This window comes from Aptenodytes patagonicus, chromosome 6 (genome assembly GCF_965638725.1).
Source record: "Aptenodytes patagonicus chromosome 6, bAptPat1.pri.cur, whole genome shotgun sequence".
NCBI lineage: Eukaryota > Metazoa > Chordata > Aves > Sphenisciformes > Spheniscidae > Aptenodytes > Aptenodytes patagonicus.
The window spans coordinates 13,230,296-13,251,313 of NC_134954.1; the positions used below are offsets into that span (position 1 = coordinate 13,230,296).

General features: G+C 39.1%; 1 protein-coding gene across 7 annotated transcripts; it reads right to left on the reverse strand.

Annotated features, from left to right (window-relative positions):
* Positions 1-1,026: 1,026 nt before the first annotated feature.
* Positions 1,027-16,326, reverse strand: CAPN10 (calpain 10). 7 transcript variants are annotated; one of them, XM_076341213.1, is made up of 17 exons: positions 16,239-16,295; positions 15,833-15,909; positions 15,538-15,745; positions 14,059-14,190; positions 13,617-13,813; positions 12,101-12,318; positions 11,398-11,539; positions 9,694-9,860; positions 8,846-9,129; positions 8,148-8,350; positions 5,980-6,032; positions 5,777-5,862; positions 4,493-4,692; positions 3,848-3,893; positions 1,988-2,013; positions 1,714-1,768; positions 1,027-1,611 (listed from the first exon to the last, which is right to left on the reverse strand). In XM_076341213.1, the coding sequence occupies exons 3-17, from the start codon at positions 15,679-15,681 to the stop codon at positions 1,438-1,440; spliced, it is 2,127 nt and encodes a 708-aa protein (XP_076197328.1). In that variant the 5' UTR covers positions 15,682-15,745; positions 15,833-15,909; positions 16,239-16,295; the 3' UTR covers positions 1,027-1,437. The 7 variants fall into 7 exon arrangements, with proteins under 7 accessions (XP_076197328.1, XP_076197326.1, XP_076197327.1 ...); XM_076341211.1 differs by lacking the exon at positions 16,239-16,295 and adding an exon at positions 16,306-16,326 and having other exon boundaries at positions 5,777-6,032; positions 15,833-15,912; XM_076341212.1 differs by having other exon boundaries at positions 5,777-6,032; positions 15,849-15,909.
* Between the last annotated feature and the right edge of the window lie 4,692 nt (positions 16,327-21,018).

Sequence of the window (21,018 nt, forward strand, 5' to 3'; positions counted from 1 at the left end):
ATTTTAAAAGCGCGTATCACTATCTCAATTGTATTCAAATGTAGGTAGCTCAGTATAGCAAAGTAATACAGAGTGGTTTTATTTAGGAGGTCTGACCTCACATAGTTGAACTTTTTGGAATTAAAATAAGTGTACTTGCCGAAGCTCATATAATCGCATCTTAGGCATATACAAGTACACATTAATGTTACAAAAAAAAAAAGTATTTTCACACTCACAACTCACAGTAGGAATGAATTAGATGTAGGATTTTAGAGGAGTGATCCGTATCAAGCAGAGAGTTTCCTGCATATGTGCTTAGTCAGGTATCACACTCTTAAAATGGCACAACTGTTCTGATGCAGCAAGGATGCCTGAATAAAAAATAATTTTCTTCAGTATGCTGTTACTCCTCTGTGTTCACAGGTGGTCTTTTCTTACCTTCTGCAACAGCATGTAACAGAGTATACACACTCAGTGTTGACTCCTTTTCCTTTCACGCTCCCATAAAGCATTATATATTGTAGTATAAACTTCACACATGCATAAATGATTGCAGAATGGGGCCTCTTGCAATCATAGTCCATTTAGAAATCCTTACACCTTTTTTCTTTACTTCCTCAGTATCCGTTTCCTATTTTATCACAACTCTCGGATCCAGGTGCTTTCATGTACCTTTCCTTCTTCTGTTTAGAAACACTATTACATCATCCAGTAATTTCCTATTTGAAGGGAAAGGAACAGCCTTTCAAGAAATGAAGAAAATAAACAAACTCGCCAACATTTGTTACAGCAGGCACAGTAAAGATTTATTACTCACGGTGTTTTCTTTTGTTGTCTCATCATTCCACAACAGATGTGGAAAGTTTTGACCGCTTAAAATTCAGCTGCAAGCATCCTAGTTGCTTTGAATTTTCAAAGTTCAACAGGAGCAAGCATAAATTATGCTAGGATGTAGTTAAAAGCAGAAGTAGAATATTACATGTTTCTCAGACATAAAACTAATGGAAGTCTTGATTCTCCTCTCAAATATCTCCAATTTTTCCCTTCCATTTGCTGAAAACTCCAGGGCTGTAACACAGTGTAAAGTTTGCTATTGCAGAACAAATGCAGACTTGACATCATTGACAGTTTTCACCTTTTTAATAAAAGACATCATAAAACTTTCAAAGTTACTCCATTTTTATTGAGGAAAATATAACATCTAAAAAATCCTCCTTGAATAAGAAATACTTTCAAACACAAATTAAGAAAAATCTCTTAAACTTCGTATTTCTTACAGGGAGGGCAGATCTTGCATAAAATACATTCTTAGAGATTTACAAAAGCAGTCTGACGTGATAGTTCATAAACAAAAGTTTTCAAGTCTTATCTTTTTCCTTTGTGGTGTTCATTAAAGAAAAACTCACCAAAAACCCTTTCTTTTCAACCCACCATTTGCATGGTTCAACAAAGGGCTCATGATAAAGTGCTCAGCAGCGTGACTGGCAGTGTAGGATATAAGCTTGGACTTTCTCTACTCCAGTGTATTTTGATGATTCTTGAGGTATGTCCTACCCGAAAAAAAGACTCCAGTTTCTTTCCTCTATGTTTGCCCCTTTGGTCTCTTGAAGTTATTCTGTAAGCTTGATCCTCCCCCCCCCCCAAAAAAAAAAATTATTTAATTATGCACATATGTTTTCTGGTTTTCTTCTAAAACTGTAGCTTGGGTTAAAACATGCACATATTCTTCACCTGTATTTTTGAAGAACTGAGGTACATAATGAAGATTTGCTGTTCAATGCTGGTTCTAAAAAACACAGGAAGAACAAATATTCAGAGTGTACATGATTAAGGAGGTATTTTTACAAAGAAGTCATTGTAGGCCTGACAGTTGGTACCAGTGAAAAAACAGCTGGGCTAAGGGTATCTTCTTGTTATTCCATTTAAAACTGAAAACAGCAAGAGGTGAGGCATTCCTCGGCTTTCCAATGTTTCTCAAAATGACAGCGTGAGAGTTCCAGATTACCTTTTCATCACAGTTGTAAATGAATTCTGTAAGAAAATGAACAATGCAGAAAAAAAAAGCTATTTCATGATTTAACTTTTTTGTCAAGAAAGATAAGAAATTCATGAGGAATTACAGTAAATCAGAGAAAAGATAGATTTAGAAATTAAGGCCAAAATGCAAGCTTTTCCTATGAAACATCTTAAAAAACCCTAAAACTCATAAATCCCATCACTTCAGTAATTAGAAAACACATAGACAAACTTTTAGAAAAATACACCGACATCCAGCTCTGCTGTGATGCACCCCTTAGAAATCGATACCCCAACTTCTCAGTAAGGCAGACTGCCCAGATCCTTCAGAGGTTAAACCCCTGAAAGCACTGAATGATTTAAAGTCCAGTCTTTAGAAAAGACTATGCTGTTGAAGATTAGTTTCAGATATTAATTTCTGCCCCTGAGAAGAAAACTATAACTGCCATTTCCAAATTCTTCAAGTTTTCAAGTCCTGAAGCATCTAAACTGTTTGTTCCCTTGATGTCAGGGAGCACCCTTTGCCCAAGTCCAACCGTTTTCATGGAATAATATACGAAATGTATCTTTGAATATATTCCTTCTGTAATAACAGCCTTGCAATGTTTTGTTTCCAAAACAACAGCAATAAAGGACTTCGTTACATACTTCAGTCCTAAATATTAAAATAACAAGCACCATGAGGAAAGTACATGCAGGTCTTTGCCCATTTTTGTGAAGCACACAAAATCCATACTCTTTGTGTGGTTTTAAGGACAAAATGTCATCATTGGTCAACACGACCTAGATTAAGAAAATTAGTAAACCAGTTCTAATCTTGGGTGAAAAGTTTTTCCTAAGATTTTTGTTTTGTTTTTATCAAAACCTCAAAGGGAAAGAGCCAAGTAACTAGACGGTCTTGTTCTCCCCCAGTAAGCAGAGTATTATCAAGGGCATGCTTTGATCCACCAACCAAATCGGGTATCTTTAAACAATTGTTAAAATAATACATTCAAAGTTCTCCTCTCCACCCGGTAAAAATACCGTAAGTATTAGGTACTCAGCATTCACATCCAACCCTTCAATATTACATGCATATCTAATCAAGCAAAACACAATACCAAAATATTAAATAGGTGGCATTAACTTGATCAGAACGGCTCGCACACCAAGGATTATAATGGTAGGATGCTATATGGGCTGGCTGTAAAGAAACAAATAAAAAACCTAAACTCTAGTGTGGTGAAAGCTAATCTTTGGATTGCCTGTTTGCTTTTCTTCTCTTTTTGCTGTGTTTTCTTAAGTCTTTACAACATTATAATATCATTAGAATTTCTAAATTGCAATACATAGGATCCCAAATTAACATCAAAGCCAATCAGATGGAGGAAGGATACAACATATAATTAAAGCTAGCAGGTCTATGGTGACACCAAGAATGAATACATCAAAATATATCCAAATGCATAAAGAGTGTTTACACTCTTGAAAGCAAATGTAAAAGCAAGTACAACCACCTCCTCATCACAATAGTCCAATTTCTCACAGACGTTACAGCAGAGGTAGGTACTGGAGAATGACTTGAGGGAGTAAATAATGACTTTATAAAACAGCCATACAGAAACTTCCGTGTATCTGAGTGGTGTGAAAAGACAAATTTTGTTAGCTGCTAACAAATGCTACTTTTCTGGCTGAGAAACAAAACCCCAAAGATTAATTGCTTTACTGATGATCAGTTTGCAGCAAGTAAATGAGAACATTCAGAGTCCAGTCCACCAGTACATGACTCTCAATATTAGTTCATACATAAGCCTTGAAGATGCCTCTGTGACACCTTTAGAACAACTGAAATTAAAAATGTATCACTTACTTCTTGCAATACTTGTCCAAGTGTCTCCCGGCTGTGAATGCGCTTCCTGTTGAAAACCAGAACCACACTTATTTCTGCACAAAGCATTGGAGGGATCTTGTAAACATCAATCATTTATCCCACTTCAAAAGGAGAAGATTTTGTTAGGCTAGGCTTTGTTCCACATCCTTATGGAATCTTGACACAATTTTATGGACTCTTAATGCAATCTTATGGAATATACAAATTCTGATTCAGACCCGTTGTTATTCCCATCATGAAGAACTACCCGCAATAAGGCTTGCAGCTTCTCAAAAAACAACCCTGTTTATTAAAAAGCTTAGTAAAATTTCAGCATAAATCGTAATATCTGGACATAGCTGATACTCAGTTGCTGTAGTGCCATCTTCTCCAGCGCTAGACACCTGTTATTCAGTAACTGATGCAAGAAGATTACAAATACTTTTTTTTTTCACTCATTCTTCCAACATAGTCAAAGCGGTAAGCAGTGCTTGCAAACATAACAGCAATACAAGGACTTTAAAGGAAAAAAGATTATTTTCTATCAAAAGCGAGAAAATGTCACTACAGTTATTGTTTCCAAACATCCTGTAATGCATGCACTGAAAATATTAGAAATACAAATAGAAGGCAACATATTTTTACCTGTCTATTTTGGTTGCTATGACCACTGTAAAATTGCCTTCTGTATTGGGCAAGTACGTAGAAGGTATAATTACATAACTTCCTGCAGGAAGTCTGCAAAGTTGGCTTACTTCCTGTGAGTAGCAGTGAGGTACACAGCTAACCAGTGGCTCCAGGTGTAGAAAAGAGGAAGTATGTGGTTTCCAGCTGCTGTTAGGCACCTGCAAAAAAGAATGAAAACGTGCCTATCTTTTCATATATTTCAGGCCTCACAATGTTAAATTCCTGGTATACCATAGTATGGTATGTTCCATATCTATCCCACTCCAAATACTCACTCTTCTGTACAGAGCTATACGAGAGGGATGGGAAGGCTTCCAGAAAACCCAGATGACAGTATCAACTACAGATAAATCATTCCTACCACGTTTGTAGACAGTTTATACAACCCACTACCCACATAGCTCAAAAGCTTATTCTATTGTCTAACCCCACTCTTCCTTGCTGCAGCCTAATGCCCTTGTTTTTCACCTCACAGATATGGTGAACAGACTATGTCCTTCCTCTTTCTAGTGGCCTTTCCTGTACTAAAAATTCATATTACACTTCTCAGTCTCCTATAGGCATGAAAAATGCCATTCTTTCAATCTTTCTTCACATATTGTATATTTTAAGCTATCTGATCGCTCCTAATGCTCAAATCCAGACTCTCCATTTAAGCAACACCTTTTCCGAAGCACGTTTTCTGAAAATAAAGCTAGCTTTCCCTGCAAAATAGCCACCTAACCAGAAGCTTCCCACCCTACATTTATGCGGCTGACCGCTAGCACGTACATGTAGAACCTGTATTTGTCCATACCAAATAGTATCTTGTTTTGTTTCAGATCATCTGTTCAACGTATCTGTCCTTTTGAATTCTAATCTTGTCTGCGGATCCAACACCACTTGCCAATGGACAAGTAAATCATTATTAGAGATGAAGAAAGTAAGTTTTCATGATCAATTACCAAAAAGTCTGGTCCTCAATCATTAAGACACTGAGAATTCTTTGCAAATCCTCAAAAGAGATCATCATTTCTAAAACAGATTTAGAACATTGGAAGGATTCACTGGAACCAATTATCTGGTTACTATGCTACCCAGTGTGTAGCTATTCCGTATCTTTCACGGGCATTACTTCAATGGACCAGCCTGTGTTTCTCCAAGAAGCAGCATGTCCCTTGCCAAGTGCAAGGAGCACTGAACTGACAGGCTTACCTTCACACTTGGCAAATGAGCAATCAAACTGACCAGAAGAAGTCTCACCTGGAAAATATGGAAACCTATTGGACGACACTTGCTATCTTGGCAGTGCTGACGGAGGGTAACTTTCACACTGCTTTTTCCTGGTCCTGCAGGAATGGAGAGGGGAAAGCGGGGATTGATATGGAAGGAGGGGAAGTTCCTGCTACCTCCAGCACTTTGCCCATTTTTCCAGCATCCATGCAGCTGCACCGTCTCCCATTCACCTGCTGGGAGTTCTTCACAGAGGGCAGCATCTGCGGGCGGTGGTTTTAGCTCACTATCAAATGTAAGAGAGAAAAGAAACTAAATGTATAAAATCTGTATGATTTCACAAACTCTAGAACACCAGCTCACAAAAATGAACTAGTTATTACATAAACTTACATAAATACAATTCCTCCAAACTTTCAACACAAAGAAAAAGAGAACTGTACAATTTTAAGTCCTTAGGTAATTCACAGAACTCCACAACAACGTAGCATATACAAACCATGCACTAAAACCAGATAGATTTTTGTACATTCATGAAGTAATGCAGCTTACACATTTTTCCTCAATACTCTTGTGCTATTTGTCCTATTTGAAAGCAGTACAACTGACAGCTACTTTTGGAGTACACATGAGCACCTCAGTAAGTCCAAAGCATACACTGCATTATTTTTTATATTGACCATGTCTTTAATCAGAGGAAACTACTATTTTACCTCTGACTTGATCACTGTAACATTAACCCATATTTCGATCCTAGCCCAGCACTGCTTTTCACAGCCGTATGAACAATTTGGTATCATTATCAGCTGTGCAGCGTTTGAAGTAATATTTCAACATAACATCTGTCCTTATCTCCAGTTTTCCAGTTGAGAACATATAACAGCTGTTACGTTACTCTGTGATTGTCCATTCTAGACACATATGCAGGCTGGCACCTCTGTTTCAGTCTGAGGAAATGTTATACTTAACACCAATACTAGAAATTTTATCCCATTGTTGAAAGTGCAACATGCTGTACAGATGAAATATGCCCAGAAACCGGCAATTGCCGGTAAGAAGTAGACAACTTGCACCCATACAGCAAAATTAGCCTCATAGTCCTGCAGACCTTTATTTGGTCTAAAACTTGATGCCATCTTGCTTCCAAATTCCGCAGAGTGAATGATTAATGCATGTTCTGGCTTTGTAGTGTGATTTGCCAGCTTCTCTCCAAGGAGGTATGAGTTGATAGTGTACTACCAGAATATAAAAAAATTTGAACAGCTTTTAAACATGTTGCCAACAGTATGTTTTACCTCTGTATATAGCTTACCTGGCACAAGCTGTTAGACAACCTCAGATTTTTTCAGGTTTATTGGAAGAAGGTACAACTTTGCTGACTCCACACAACTACTCAACATTGTGTCTTCTTAAGTATTTATTTCAAGGCTATGGTCACCAACACAGAATTGCTCACGAATAATTGACTTTGAAGTGCTGAGATAGCTAGGTAGTCAGCTACAGTTAAAAAAATTAAGTCATCAGAAGCTACTGGACTAACATTGCTGATATTTCCTGTTGGATAAGCAAGCGTTTTTCTACAGAAAGAAAAGATTGTTCCAAGTCCATTATAAAAGTCTATTTTGTGTCAAAAGTTATGAGGAAAGATCAGCTAAAACACAATATGCAGTGATCCTTCCAAGAATTTTATCATAATGCTGGTAGACTTCTTGAGGCCTTCACAAGAAACAAGTTCAGCTGTATTGTCAGTGTTGAATGCTTTAATTCAACAAAGAATTCTTCGTTCAGCTAAAGACGACAGCGTAAACGTCAGTGCTATTTTCCACACCTGTCCTGAAAAGATGAGCTGTGAGTATTGTGTCATCTGAGTCCACTGCTGACACTCCATTTGCATTTGAAGCTGTACTGCTCACTAATAACAATGTTATATTTCAGGCAATTTGTTAGTATGTGTTTTCCAGCATACGTGATAATATACTGCTCTCCTTTTCTGTCACTGATTGCAATAATAACAGCTGCTTTTAACTTCTGTGGTACATCTTCATTTTTCCATACATTAAGAAAGAACTTCCACATATTGAGAAAAATGTTCTGCAGAAACCTATTCAGTTCTTTTACAAACTACGCACTTTCTCAAAACATTAGGCTGCAGTTTAGAGTCAAGATGCTACTCATCTGACTACTTCTGACTGATATTTTAACAAGAGGTAGTAGCAGCTTCATGCAAAAACCAAGGAGATAGAACACTACTTACATGAATTCAAAGACAAAACAATGCTGTTACCTGGTACTCTGCACAACCCTTCAAAAACATTTTGAACATTTACACTTAGTACTACACTTCATATATTTGTTTTGTGTCAATGACTATAAGAAATCTTCTGTGTTGTTTTAAACCTACCTGAGAGAGATCCTTCCCGTTGAAAATACACGAAGCAAGAAATTCCCTACTGCATCTTTCAGAAAAGTGCTGGGAACAACAAGATAAAACCCAGGCGAAAGGTCACAGCATACATGTACTTCTCTATCATAGGAATGGCAGACGGTACCTACAACTGGAGGAGCAGAGAGGGTCTTTGGAAGGTTAAATCGTTTCTTCTCCACCTAGAATAGATGCATAATGATGCGCGGTGTTTTAGGAAAAATGAGTTTTTATTAAAAACTAAAAATGATCAAATATTGTTTAAAACGTTTTTAAACATGCATACATTTACAAAAGGAAACAAGTAAGGAGAAGAGTATCAGCAGATAAGCTGAACATCAAAGAGGAGTAGGAAGAGTTAATATTCAGGAGGAGTAAATTTAGGAATAGTCATCAAGTCATCAGCCTGAAAATTCATGCACTAGTTTGGAATGGTCCCAAAAGTTCTGCTACTTGGCACTCAATGATAAGAAGAAAGTACTAGTCCACTAATAGTTTGTACAGACAGTGGCTGCATTGTGAGATAAACAGGATCATTCTAACATAAATCAGAGATGTAAAATGTGTGGACAGTTGAATCGTATCACTGCCGCAGGAAATGAATTATTTTACTCAGATGTTTCAGTAATGCTTTAAAACTTCCATTTGCAAAAAGAAAAATGTCACTCCCGTATTACCTTCCAGACATGCAATCCCACAGCCTGATAATTCTTCCCCTGTACGCCTTCAGTCAAAGATAGATTTTCCTCTGCTAAGTGAGTCAGATTTTGAATTCTTCCAGCCCAGTCAGCACTGTATTTCCTATGTTTCTGCAGCAGAGCAATGCACACCTCACTCTTTTCACAGACTCTCAGCCAGAACTTAGGGTTGGTAGGGAAGCTGCTGTTGTTACGGCAGCCACCTGCAGACTGGCCTCTCACCCAGGATCCAAAAAGATTCTGCGAGTGATACAGCACTTTCTCTAACAAAATAAGAAAAACATGGTGCAGATTTCAGACACCAGAGGCTACTTAATTTCATACAACAGATATATAGCAGAGATCCCCCAGCCCAGGAAAACATGCTGTCGTAGCCCTGACACTTTCTCCAAGCAGATATTCGTGACCAACATTCTGAGAGGCAAGAGAATGAATGTCACAACTGGTAATGGCAGATTGATGACATGATTTTTACAAGAAACTGTTTCTAGAAATCTGAAGTTTATCTCCCATCAGGAAAAAAAAAAAAAAAAAAAATCACAAGGCTGTCCAGAACAACAGCCTTCTGGATAGAGAACACTAATCTCTCAACAAACTAGCAAGTAACTAGATCTCAGAGAAATATCAAAGACTCCTCTAAAGATCTTCAATTTTCTCTTGTCCCTCTATTCTTCCCAGCAGAGACAGAAAAGGCCTATGGATATAAAGGAGAGGGAAAGACTGAGAAAGAGAAATTAAGGTCTAGTTGCATCCATTTGCAATTCAAATCAGTCTTTCCCATTGACATAACATTATTTGTATGAGAAAGATGTTTTCTCATACCACACCTGTATAGAGGCTCTGAAGTTGTCCTTCCTCATTGACTGGAAAGCCCATGGTAATCTCATCAAATTCCCTGAAAAATTCCTCTTCATCCACCCAGAATTCTCCCTCTTGGATCTGAGAGAGCAGTTCTGAGGCGACTACTGGATCTAGCTGACTCCATCCTTGACCACTGCACATAAGACAAAAATTAACATTTAGTTCTTTGCCCAATAAAGTTCCATAACAACGTTCTATCAAATATCCTATGGAGCAGGACAATAAGAAGTTTCTTCATTTTATTGTCAAATATTTGCATTAAGTATTTCTGTATACACAATGCTAGTCAGTGAGAGGGATAAAAAAGTATGAATCACAACATATCAAAGAAAACTTAGAAACAACCTAACACCAGATTGGATACAGCAGCATACTTCTAGGTGAAATAGCTACTTCGCTTACAACAGACAGTACAGTCCAAAGCGTGAGAGCAAAATAAAGATTTTAACAGTTGTTAAAAATAGCAACGAAAAAGTAAAACAAGCTGCACAGTGACTGTTCTGAAAGAATTTTAATGCTGCACAGTGAACATCAAAAACCACTATCTGTATGAAGCAGCTGGTTATCCCCATGAATCTGCTGGCTAAGTCATAATAAACCAAGAATTTAAACACCTCATTATTTAGGGCCCATTAAAAGCTGGTACTTTCAACATTTTTGATTGTTCCACTAACAACAAAGACTAGTTCTGCACTTGAATAAAACAGGGCTCTAAGGCCACCTAATGAAATGCTATCCTCTTGCAACTACATGGCAACTTACTGTTTGGCAAAGAAACTACAAGAGACCAAGTGTATAAGCAAAACTCTGCCAAAAGCAAAAAACATCAACTTAAGTCTCAATTAATGTGATTAAGCCATCTTTTTAACTCAGGGGAAAAAGCCTATTTCTCTAAAATGTTTATTAACATGATCATATTGTTACCATATTTTAATGCTGAAAGCTTGCTCTTTGGGTCAAGAATTGCATGTTCTTTTGTACAGTCTAAATATGCTAACGCTTTTCAAAATAAGCTAATAGGGTCTGCCCTTTCATTCTTGCTACTTTGCTATATGAACTGCTAAACGTATTTCTGCATTTCCTTTAAAACAGATCTCCTCTTCATATCTACTCTTCTTTATATCTACTCGATTCCAGCTTCTCCTACTCATATTAATCTACAGAAACAAGAGCACACAAGCAGAAAACATAAGCATCCTTCCTTCTGATATATTGTTTTATACGTACTCCTTTGCTTGTCTTCTACAACTGAGATGAGATCAAATGAGAAGAGCCCAGTAAAGCTGAGTGACTACTTAGAAGTCACAAACATCTTATGAACAAAGATATGTAGATCAATTGCAGAACAACAAAAAAGCACCACAAAAATCAGAGACAGAAAATAAACCAACATCTTAAGTTTATCTCTACGAAAAGATATGATGCTTTGATAAACAAAAAAAATTTGTTATTAAAAAAATTTAGATTACCAGAACTAATAGACCAAAATGACTAGCCTTAGAACCAATGAGCTATGTGAACTACTGAACTCTCTAAAGGATGGCATACAAACTGAAGTCTCTCTCCTCCACAATAGCCTATTAGCAACATTTGCCTATGCAATACATAGATACGCTTTGTGCTTCAGAACTTTCACAAATGATTTTCCAAATGAAAATAAACCTACTCACCCCTCACACCAGGGACCTCTCCAGCACCGCCTCCCCCAAGGATTTCGTATTCGTAGTAGGAAGATTTCCTTGCCTGACACTTCAGACAGATTCAAGGTGTCTATCACAATAAAGGCATGAAATTCTCCTAGTTCACTTGCACCTGAATAGAAGAAGAAAAAAAAAAAAAGCATTTGAAAAGTAAACAAAAGAACCTGCTCCATATTTTACAACTAATGACATTAAACTATCCTGTGAAAGAAGGCAATTTTGAGATAAAAGGAAATTGGTTTTAAATCAGTATAAAAACAGCATAAAAAAACCCAAACAGTTCATTGTAGTTGTGACTATATAGAAATAAAATAAATGAAAATTTTAAAGCGTATTAACTCACTACTTGGTCTCAAACATCTACAAATTCTCGGTGCTGAAATTCATGGGGGTTTTTAAGGTTGGTTTTAGGTGCTTTTTCAGGGGGTGATGGGTGTGCGTGTGTTGTTGAGAACTGACCATATTAGCATCTAATATAAAAAGCACTCCTCAAAAGCAGCCTCCATCCTGAACTCAATAACATCCTTAAATCTTTATCCCAGGTTATATAAAATTGCATCATGAAACTCGTACGCTACTAGAATCAGCACTATGCATTTGCTGGCTGCCTTGTGCTCTGAACCCTGTTAAATAGAGACATTTACTTTAAAAATGTCTAGAACTTTACTATTACCTTGTCTGGAATCGAGGACTGAGCAGCTTATTACACACTGTTCCTTCAGGTTCATTAATCTTCTAAACACTGCCTTTTCCAAAACCATGCCAGTCTTCTCTTTCTCCATGTTTCTTCCAGGGCCTTTCAAGGTCCATCTTTCAGCAATTCCTCCAGTCAGATCAACCAAAGCATCTGCCACCTGTCCTGCCCACAACTGTTCATAAGATCCATGCACTCTATTAAAAAAACAAAACAAAACCCAAGAAACTTTCTACAAACAGCAGAATTAAAGAAACACGGTTCTTATGCACTTTCAACCCCACACTCTATCACAATCATGACTGTACCCTACCTCATATCGCCAAGTAGGCAAGAGAAAGCACATACTATTTTATTTATACGGAATACAACATCTAAAGAATATGTAAGCCATCAAACATTCCACTGCTTGATGGGAAGTTTATTACAATTCATTCCATCCTATAGAGAAACCACTGTAGTCTAGTACTAATCATTTGTACCTTATTATCCGTGCACTACATCATCTTTCGTGATATACTAACTGCATTCTGTATAAATAAATTTCTTCCTCTTCTTCAATTATCCTTTGTTCACTCTGCACAAAGTAGCAGTTCCTTCAACAATTTACGTAAATCAAGAGACTACCCTACCTGATGCAGTGGATGCAAAAGATAGCAAAAGAAATCAAGACTATAATAGAATGATAAGACAAGATAGAATGGTAAGACTCTACAGAAAACAAAGACAGACTATTGCCTTTCAAACCCACAGAGAAGCTTTAACATGTCATTGCTACTTCACAACTTCTGCTCAACATATCTACAGTTGAAAGTCTTTTTCTGCCCTCTGCTGGCAACCACACAATCTTTCGTCCAAGTTCTTTTGGACATTTGATATCTATCTTACCAGTGCACTTTGTCTCCAAATTGTTTTGTCCATCTGGACAGCATTTTGATGGATGTGTCATAAAACATAAAATAGCTGCATTTTCAAACACATTAACAATATGGTTGTTTCTTCTCAAAATAACAAACTATCAAATTAAGCAAAAGCAGCAGTGAAACATATAACCAGAGCCTCAACTAGCATAAACTTATGTAATGTTGTTGCCTTCCATGAAAATATTTGCATGCTTTCTGCTTTTCATTGAGCCCTCAGCTGCTCTCAAATGTGACACTAGTAAAATACTTCCCTTTAATAAATTAGACAACCAATGGATAATGACTTAATGAACATCATTTGAATGCTGATAATTCATTGCAGCTCTTACTTTTCATCATAATTCTCTCTGTAAGACTATCTTACCTGATACGCAACTAGAAACACACCTTATAGATCTACAGTTTAAAGAGCGGCTTCTGCACAACCCAGTATGGGAAAGCTAGCAGCCGTTGTACTTCATATTGAATAATACACAGGTCTATGCCCAAAGCAGTCAGATAAAATAAATAAGCAGAAGGTATACAGCTATTGTTACCTCCCTTTACTTCCTTCAATAACAGTGTTCACATACTTTGCATAAGCTTTTTCCAACAGTGGAAGCCAAAACAAATCCTCTGTCTGACACTGGGAAAAGCAGAGTTTACCACCAAGGCAGGGCAAACGATCGTCGATGGTTACTTCCACCCAGTGTCCAAACTGCCAGACTCGACAAGTGAAACAGCCTTGATACGACTCATCTGTCCAGTTGGGCTGACCTGGAGGAATTACCTAGATGACAAAAGCCAAAATCAAGACAATTTTTTTTTTTTTTTTTTTTTAAACAAAACCAGTTTAAAATATGCTGAATATTAACTGTTTGTAATAATCACAGAAAAAAAACCACAACAAAACCAGCACAACTAAGCATAACAAAACTGATATTCAGTTTTGAGGCCTGGGATTCAAGAGCAATATACAAATGTAAATTAGATGAAGAAAACTTCTGAGATATGAAACAAGAAACTTCTCTATACCTTATTCAGTAGGTATTTACTCTTCTGCAAAGCTACACAGGCACACAGGAACCAACAATCTCCCAAAATTCCTTGTTTCACTTGCACATCCTGCAGATTGTTTGAAAATAACCGAGGAGTAGAACAAATGTCCTAAAATTAAAAGAAGGGGAGTTAGAGCCAAATCCTGCATGATAATCTAAGGAAGTCTGTGTTTCAGGGAATGGGAGGGCTCCAGAGACCTCTCACAAAATAAGGGAATTTTTACCTCTAGAACATTTCCTCTTCAGACACAGCCTAAGCCAGCAATAACCAATTACTGCCTTGTGGCTATTTTGCAGGTATTTTATGTGAAACAAATCGAGTTCCCACACGGATTTTAGCACACAAATGTCACCATCAGTTGCAACCTTAGCAGAGGCACCAATAAGTAAAAGACAACATAATTCATCAGCTCCTTGCTAGACATATGATCAAGCGTGATAGAACTGCTGCCATTCACATTGCACTGCACATCCCAACTTACAAAAATCTCCAAATTAGCATAAGAGGAAAGCCTTCCCCTAGGGCAAATAAAAATAGATTACTTGGTAGCAAAAGAGGTAATTTCAAATGCAAAGTCCTGAACACTTAATCGGATCTGAAAGTGAGGTTTTAAAATGGTTCTTCTCTCACCTGTCAACACTGCAAGAGATGGAAAGTAACTGATCAGCCCTCAGTAGTAATCAAGGTGTAAGGTACAAAAGCAGAAAGTAGCACGCTGGGCTCCGCGAAGTCATTTGTTTGCCAATTCTATCTGATAATCAATAGCTCTATCACTGTTCTACAGCCATCCCCAGATGCAGGGGAGAAAAACAATACCACTAAAACACAACGTACTTTTTTTCTCCATTACATTTTTATAGCCTTTTTTTCCCCCCCTCCACACAATGCCAGTATCATAAATACTTCACTTTAAATGAACATACTGCAGAAATGCATTCTAAACTTTTTAGCTCTCATGTGGCTTGCTCTGAAACCCAGCTGTAAGTTTAAAAGCAATACAAATCACACCACAAGTTATAACCTTAAAAAAGTTTTCTTTCTTGTTATCAAAGACATCAACAATCGCAAAAAAAAAGTAATATGCTTCTGAAAAACTCTAAAATCCAGTTATTTGTTTTCAAGAGTTATGCAATATGTTGAAAAATTTGGGAATAACATAATGCTATTTTTTTAACTTGGTATGCATATTATTTGCATAATGAAATATATTTATGATTAAATATCTTAATTCCTACTAGTCCCAAGAAATTCAAGAGTTCTACATCAGGATTTAAATCAAACCTACAAACAAGACTTAAAAACTATAACATATAACACTGACATACATTGGGTTTATCACTTCTATATTTCTAAACAATAAAAACACCCAGAAGCAGTCATTCAGTGCTAAATACCATTTACTAGCTTAAAGTCCAGTTCTGCTAAAATCATGGGCTTTTATATCTTAAAACTTACCTTAGGTCTCAACCAAGATATCTCGCCTCTGAATTGAGCAAGTGGGGTACAATAATCAAAAAATATAGAGGTATCACTGGCTGGAAACGTGGGGTCTGTGTAAAGGTCTCTTTTCACGATTAATTGCCTCTTCTCTCCCAGCATTTTCAACACAATCCTAAGTAGCTTTGCCGGCTATTTCCACGACTTTATATTGCCAAGCACCAGCCTAGAATGTAAACGAGCGTTACTTCGGAACTGTAACTGAGAAACAAAGAAGCAAGACAGATTTATTTAGGAACGGAAAGCCTCTCACTCTTTCCACGGAGCACCTTGAACCGCGCCATTGCTGGCTTCTTTCAGCACCCGACACCACCCTAGAGAGTCCCCGCTCTGCTGGAAAAGAGAAAGGGGGTGTCAGACGGTCCTGGGTACTGTCCCTCAGCACAGCAGGCCCCAAAAGGAGACCTACACCCAGCAGCCCACTTGGACCCTTCCCCCGCCCCTCTACGCACACCCTCCCCGGAAGGACCCCTCCACCAACAACCCCTTCCTCACAACCGGCCCCAACAAGGCCCCCTGCACACATACCTCCCCCCACCCGACACCCTTCGCCACAACGGGCCTCAACCAGGCCACCTCCACGGACGTCCCTCCCCCACGCCCGTCCCTCACCGCCCCACCCCGGCCACCACAAAGCCCCCCGCCAGCCGTCTCCTCACCGCGGGGCACGCCCCGCCGCCATGCCCGGGGCGGCCGTTACCGCGGCAACGCCGGACACTCTCTCACCACCCCCTCAGCCTCTTCTCCAGCCCAGAGGTAACGGATTGGGCCGCCGGCCACTGAGGAGGCGGCAGACGGGCACGTGATGCACGCAACCACCAATGGGGCGCCGCCGCGGCACGCGGAGCAGGGAAGGGACAGGTCCCGGCGTGCCTCGCGGCGGACGGGCTCAGCCCGCGGCCGCAGCTGGCTCTGGCGGGGGCGGCGGCGGCCGCCCCAACACCGGCGGGGGCCGCGAGTCCCGGGGCACCCCGGGGTTCACGAGCCCGGGCGATATTCCGTACTCAGGAATACCTGGAAGAAACTGGAAGTTCTCCTCGGCAGAGCTGGAGGAGGAAAGGTTAACGGCCGCCTGAGCGGCTCTTGGAGGCTGAGGAAAACGAAACCACACTGCATTTTCATGAAGGTTATGACGGAGAAACTGTCAGAGGAATTGCTGACCCTCACAAAGTGGTTTCCCGAGATAATGGCAAAGATCACATTTTCAGATAGTTTATCACTAAATACTAGTCCAAGGGCTGAACTGACAAAGGAAATAACTGACAAAGGAAATCTCGTACTTCAATAGCTACTACTGCCTAGTGAAACAGAAAAAATACATTCAAAAGTACTGACTTCCTATAAACAAAGAACGACAATGACAAAGGAAAGAAATGCAGAAACGCAAGGCCCCTTGCAGGCCATCCTTCAGTAAACCACTGCTAGTTCCGAGGTTTGGGGGCCGGGTCAAGGCATACTGAAGCAGGCTGCTTTCTTTTTTGTATTTGGGCCTTTTACATTAGCATTTCTCAAGAAGTTCAAGCGTGGTCAAGTAAGCAGGCTGCTGAGCCAGCATGAGAGGACATGATGTTTACCAAAAAAGCTGTTTTTCACACTCACCTATAATGATGGGTTTGAGTCTAAGGGTTGTATCACCTGGTCCTTGGGTAGAGAGGTTGTCTTAACGAGAGAGATCCACAGAAAACACTGGTCTGATTCGTTTCTATCAGAAATAAATGCAGAAATCCTCCTCTGAAACCTTCGCCTTAGCAGAATGGAAATACTCACAGGTAACTGCAGTAGCTGTCCAACCACTGACTGATCCAGAAACAGGTTCTCTGTGCCTTGCTTATGCCCGTTTTACAGACACAAGGCTTTTCCACTGCATACAGCAAATTTAATCAACACACAAGACTTTTCACGTTCCAGTTTTGACCCTTTTGGGAGCAAAGGAAACATTGCCGTCAGTAAGAATAAGGACCCCTCTTGTCCACGGCTCATGCAAGAGAGCTGCAGCTGCATGGGCTGCAAGTGAGCTGACACAGGAGAGGTCTGTTGGAGGAGGGAAAGGGAAAAAAAAAAAAAAAAAAAAAGACCTCTGTCTCAGGAACAGCGAGGCTCTCATCCGTGTGATTTCACCCTTGCTGCTTTCTTTAGGAAACAGTGATCACAGATCACAACTGCAAAAACTCCATTGAAGGGCAGATTCTAGAAAGCAGTATGAATGTTGAGCTCTAACTGTAAACATAGTAGATCCGACCTGGAACAGTGAACTAGTTAAACACGTAACAGTATTTATTTATGATGCTATCAGAAGAAGGAAAGAGATGGACATTATCTCAGTCTCTAAGATATCTGACACACTTTCCTTGCCCCACTGCAAAGTTGGAAATGGGCAAATTTATCCATTATGCAGCTGGCCATGTTTTTTTCTATTAACCCCAAACTCTTTGGAACAAAAGCAGCAGAGAATTTTCTCTGCTGCCTCTTGGCAATCCTGCTGGATTAAACTATTCCTGAAGACAGAAACACATGTCTATTTAGACAGTAAGTCTTGAAGAGAGTATTTTAAGACAAAATGACACTTGTCTTTTTGTCAGTTTTTCAGTGCACTTTACATAGGTGCTTTGTATTAACATCCTTGTAAAAGAGGAAAGCAGACACCGAGAGTCTGAGTCCAGTTGCTATGGAAATTTAAACAGTTAAAAGGGATTTGCAACCAGTTAAATAGCCAGCTCATTTCCATGTGAATGAAGACTACCTTTTGACAGAGCAGTATTTGGTATTTTCATGATTGTTTTCCAGTTTTTGGGTTTCATCAACCTCATGTTTGCTTTTGTCTCCATCCCCAGATGGTTCAAGGACAGGGAGACAGGTAAAAGTGATCTGAGCAATGGTGGTTGGGCCCAACGTGTGTGTTTGTTTCTGCAAACTCTTAACACACAGAAGCTGTTCAGATTGCACAGGGGAGCTCTTCCAATTCTTTGGATCCCGATACCAGGCTTAGGAAGGCACAAGCTTAGTCCCTGCAATACCACTAGGCTGACAGAGGTTGGAGCTGTGTCAGAGGAGTAGCACAGAATGTCATTTTGCTTAAGGGAGATTTTGGAAGGAGTATCTGGGGTTTATGCTCAGAAAAGCATGGTGTGGAAGAAGTTGCCAGAAGCAGCCTGATATCGCAGTGCTCTCTTCAGCTACTGGGAAGACAGACTCAGTCTTCTTCCAGAAAGACCGAGTGGCTTGGCCTGAGGAAGACTCCCATTGCTAGATAAAGATCTCCCTCATTACCTCAGGCACTCCCAGAGGTAGAGCACAGCTCCAAACTTCCATGCTGGCTACCACAGCACACAAGAACAACATTGTACAAGATGCCAAAATTAAAACAATGCACAAAGCTGATGCTTCCCTAGGTCATAGACAGAACGTCAACCAGTTATTATGACTTAACTCGGGTGACACTTTCCACCAAATCATAAGAGCATGAAGAATACCCCATCTCCCATCCTTTCCTATCACCTCCCACTCTTCCTTAAGACCCTGCCTCTCAGTAAGTATGCTTTTGGAAAAGGATCAAATGCTGTGCAAAATACATTAATGCCATTTCTTAAATTTTAAAGAGAGACTTATCTCTAGTGTATTAGAACATCTTCCTTGTGAGGCACAGAGCACACTCTGTTCAATATAATCCTAATTCTCTGGACAAGAAATCAGAGGTATAAGACTTGAGTTTTCCAGTGCAGAAGGTGCATGCACATAGAGAAGGAGTGAGGGGAGGTGTTCACACAGGCTCAATCATTTAATGCAACCTGCTAGTCTCCCTCTGTATAGAGTGAAAAGGAAAAGTCACCTCCAGAGTATGGAACAGCTTTTCTCTACACCCCTTTATCTATAAAAGAAAAGGTTGCCATGTCCATGTAAGACATGTTCTAACTGGTGCCCAAATTACTATTATAATTAATGAAAGAACAGGATAAATCCACAATATTAATAAAAAAATCTTTTTAAGTTGGTGCAGAATACACAGCAGCATTTGAGGTAATTTTTGAGAAATAGTGTGCAGTTCTGGCAATTTGCACTTTAAAAGGGTGTTGAAACATCACACTCCACCCCAGAGCTAAAGCAATACATGAAGTACGGAAAACATACCTTGCAGCAAGAGACCAAACAACTCAATCTGTTTTCCTCTAAGAATTAAGAGGTACTTACATGGGAAAGAGGTTAGTTAACGGTAAGCAGTTTATGTTTCGCAAACAAACCAGTAGCCTCAAGAGCTGGAAGCTGAAACTAGACAAATCCAAACTAGAAATTAGGTATGCAGTTTTAGAAGTGTGTGTAATCAAAAGTGAGAACTACTTACCTGGGGCTTCAACCAATTCAGTGTCACTTGAATTGGGTCCTCCCAACAGAAGAATAATTCTGTGTCTCAGAGGACAGTGGCTTGATAAATCTCACACTGTGATTTCTACTGTGGTTTGTTTTATAGGCAGAGGCTGATATTGTGGTCATAGCGACTTTAAGCTTTTATCAATCTATAGTAAAAAGTGTGAAAACAAGTGTCACGGGATTTAAGTGTTGACTGTATTACGTTGTTTTATCTTTGGACAAACACAAACAGGGAAAACAGACTGAAGAAGTGTACTTGACCAAAGCGAATTATGCAGTACATGTGCTTAGTATAGATGTACAGAAGGTCCTGCGTTATCCAAAAAAGGCAACGGCCAAGGTCACTGCAGTGCAAGAACATGAGAAAATTTTGGTTAAATCAGAATGTTTGGGATGCTTGCTAGAATTGTTCTTGATTAATGGAGTGCATGGTTAGGATGTTGCAATGTATCATGACAGCAAAATTACTGATACAAGCTTAACAGAGTAATGCGTGTAGCTAACAAGAATTACACTTAACGCATTAACCAACATGGCTATGAAATGCTAAAAAATTATGGTAGTAATATTGCATTTTATGAAAGGGTTTGGCTCTTCAGAGCTTTTCCACAAGTGATGTTTCTGGATCCCATGTCACCCTGCTCAAGGCTGCAATGAAATAAAGTAGTAGCTTTCATTTTCAAAATAAGGAAGATAACCCTATCTCTTATCATCTGCTTAAATAAAACTGATTTGCTGTACTAATCTTACTTTAACAGATCAGTAATGAATGTACCAAAGATAAGGCAAATAAATAGTTTCTATTTAATCTCAGTCTAATTTGCCTGTCAACGTGAAGTCTACTACAAATCAAGATAGAAAGTAGCCTGAAGCATTAATTTATTTTGTGTCAACAAAAGGAAGGCTTATCTCCACAAACTTGCTGCCAATTTTTTGTCTCTTCAAAATAAAAATGCACTTCTTGCTCACAGGAGGAGCAAAAGTTTGAAGAAGAATGCATGGAATACTTTCAAAAAATCTTGCTTTGTTGCTGTGTTTCAGAGAACAAGTCTTATGAAAATAGCCATCTGATGGGAT

What these genes read in the sequence shown, in the direction of transcription:
- CAPN10 (XM_076341211.1), bottom strand. Translation starts at nt 15,681, where the DNA reads ATGCTGGGAGAGAAGAGGCAATTAATCGTGAAAAGAGACCTTTACACA. An exon ending in TTGGAAAAAGCTTATGCAAA is followed by an intron (nt 12,319 to 13,616) that starts GTATGTGAACAC and finishes TTTTTTTAATAG; the next exon opens with AGTGCATGGATCTTATGAAC. An exon ending in AGTCCTCGATTCCAGACAAG is followed by an intron (nt 11,540 to 12,100) that starts GTAATAGTAAAG and finishes TCTTCTATTCAG; the next exon opens with GTGCAAGTGAACTAGGAGAA.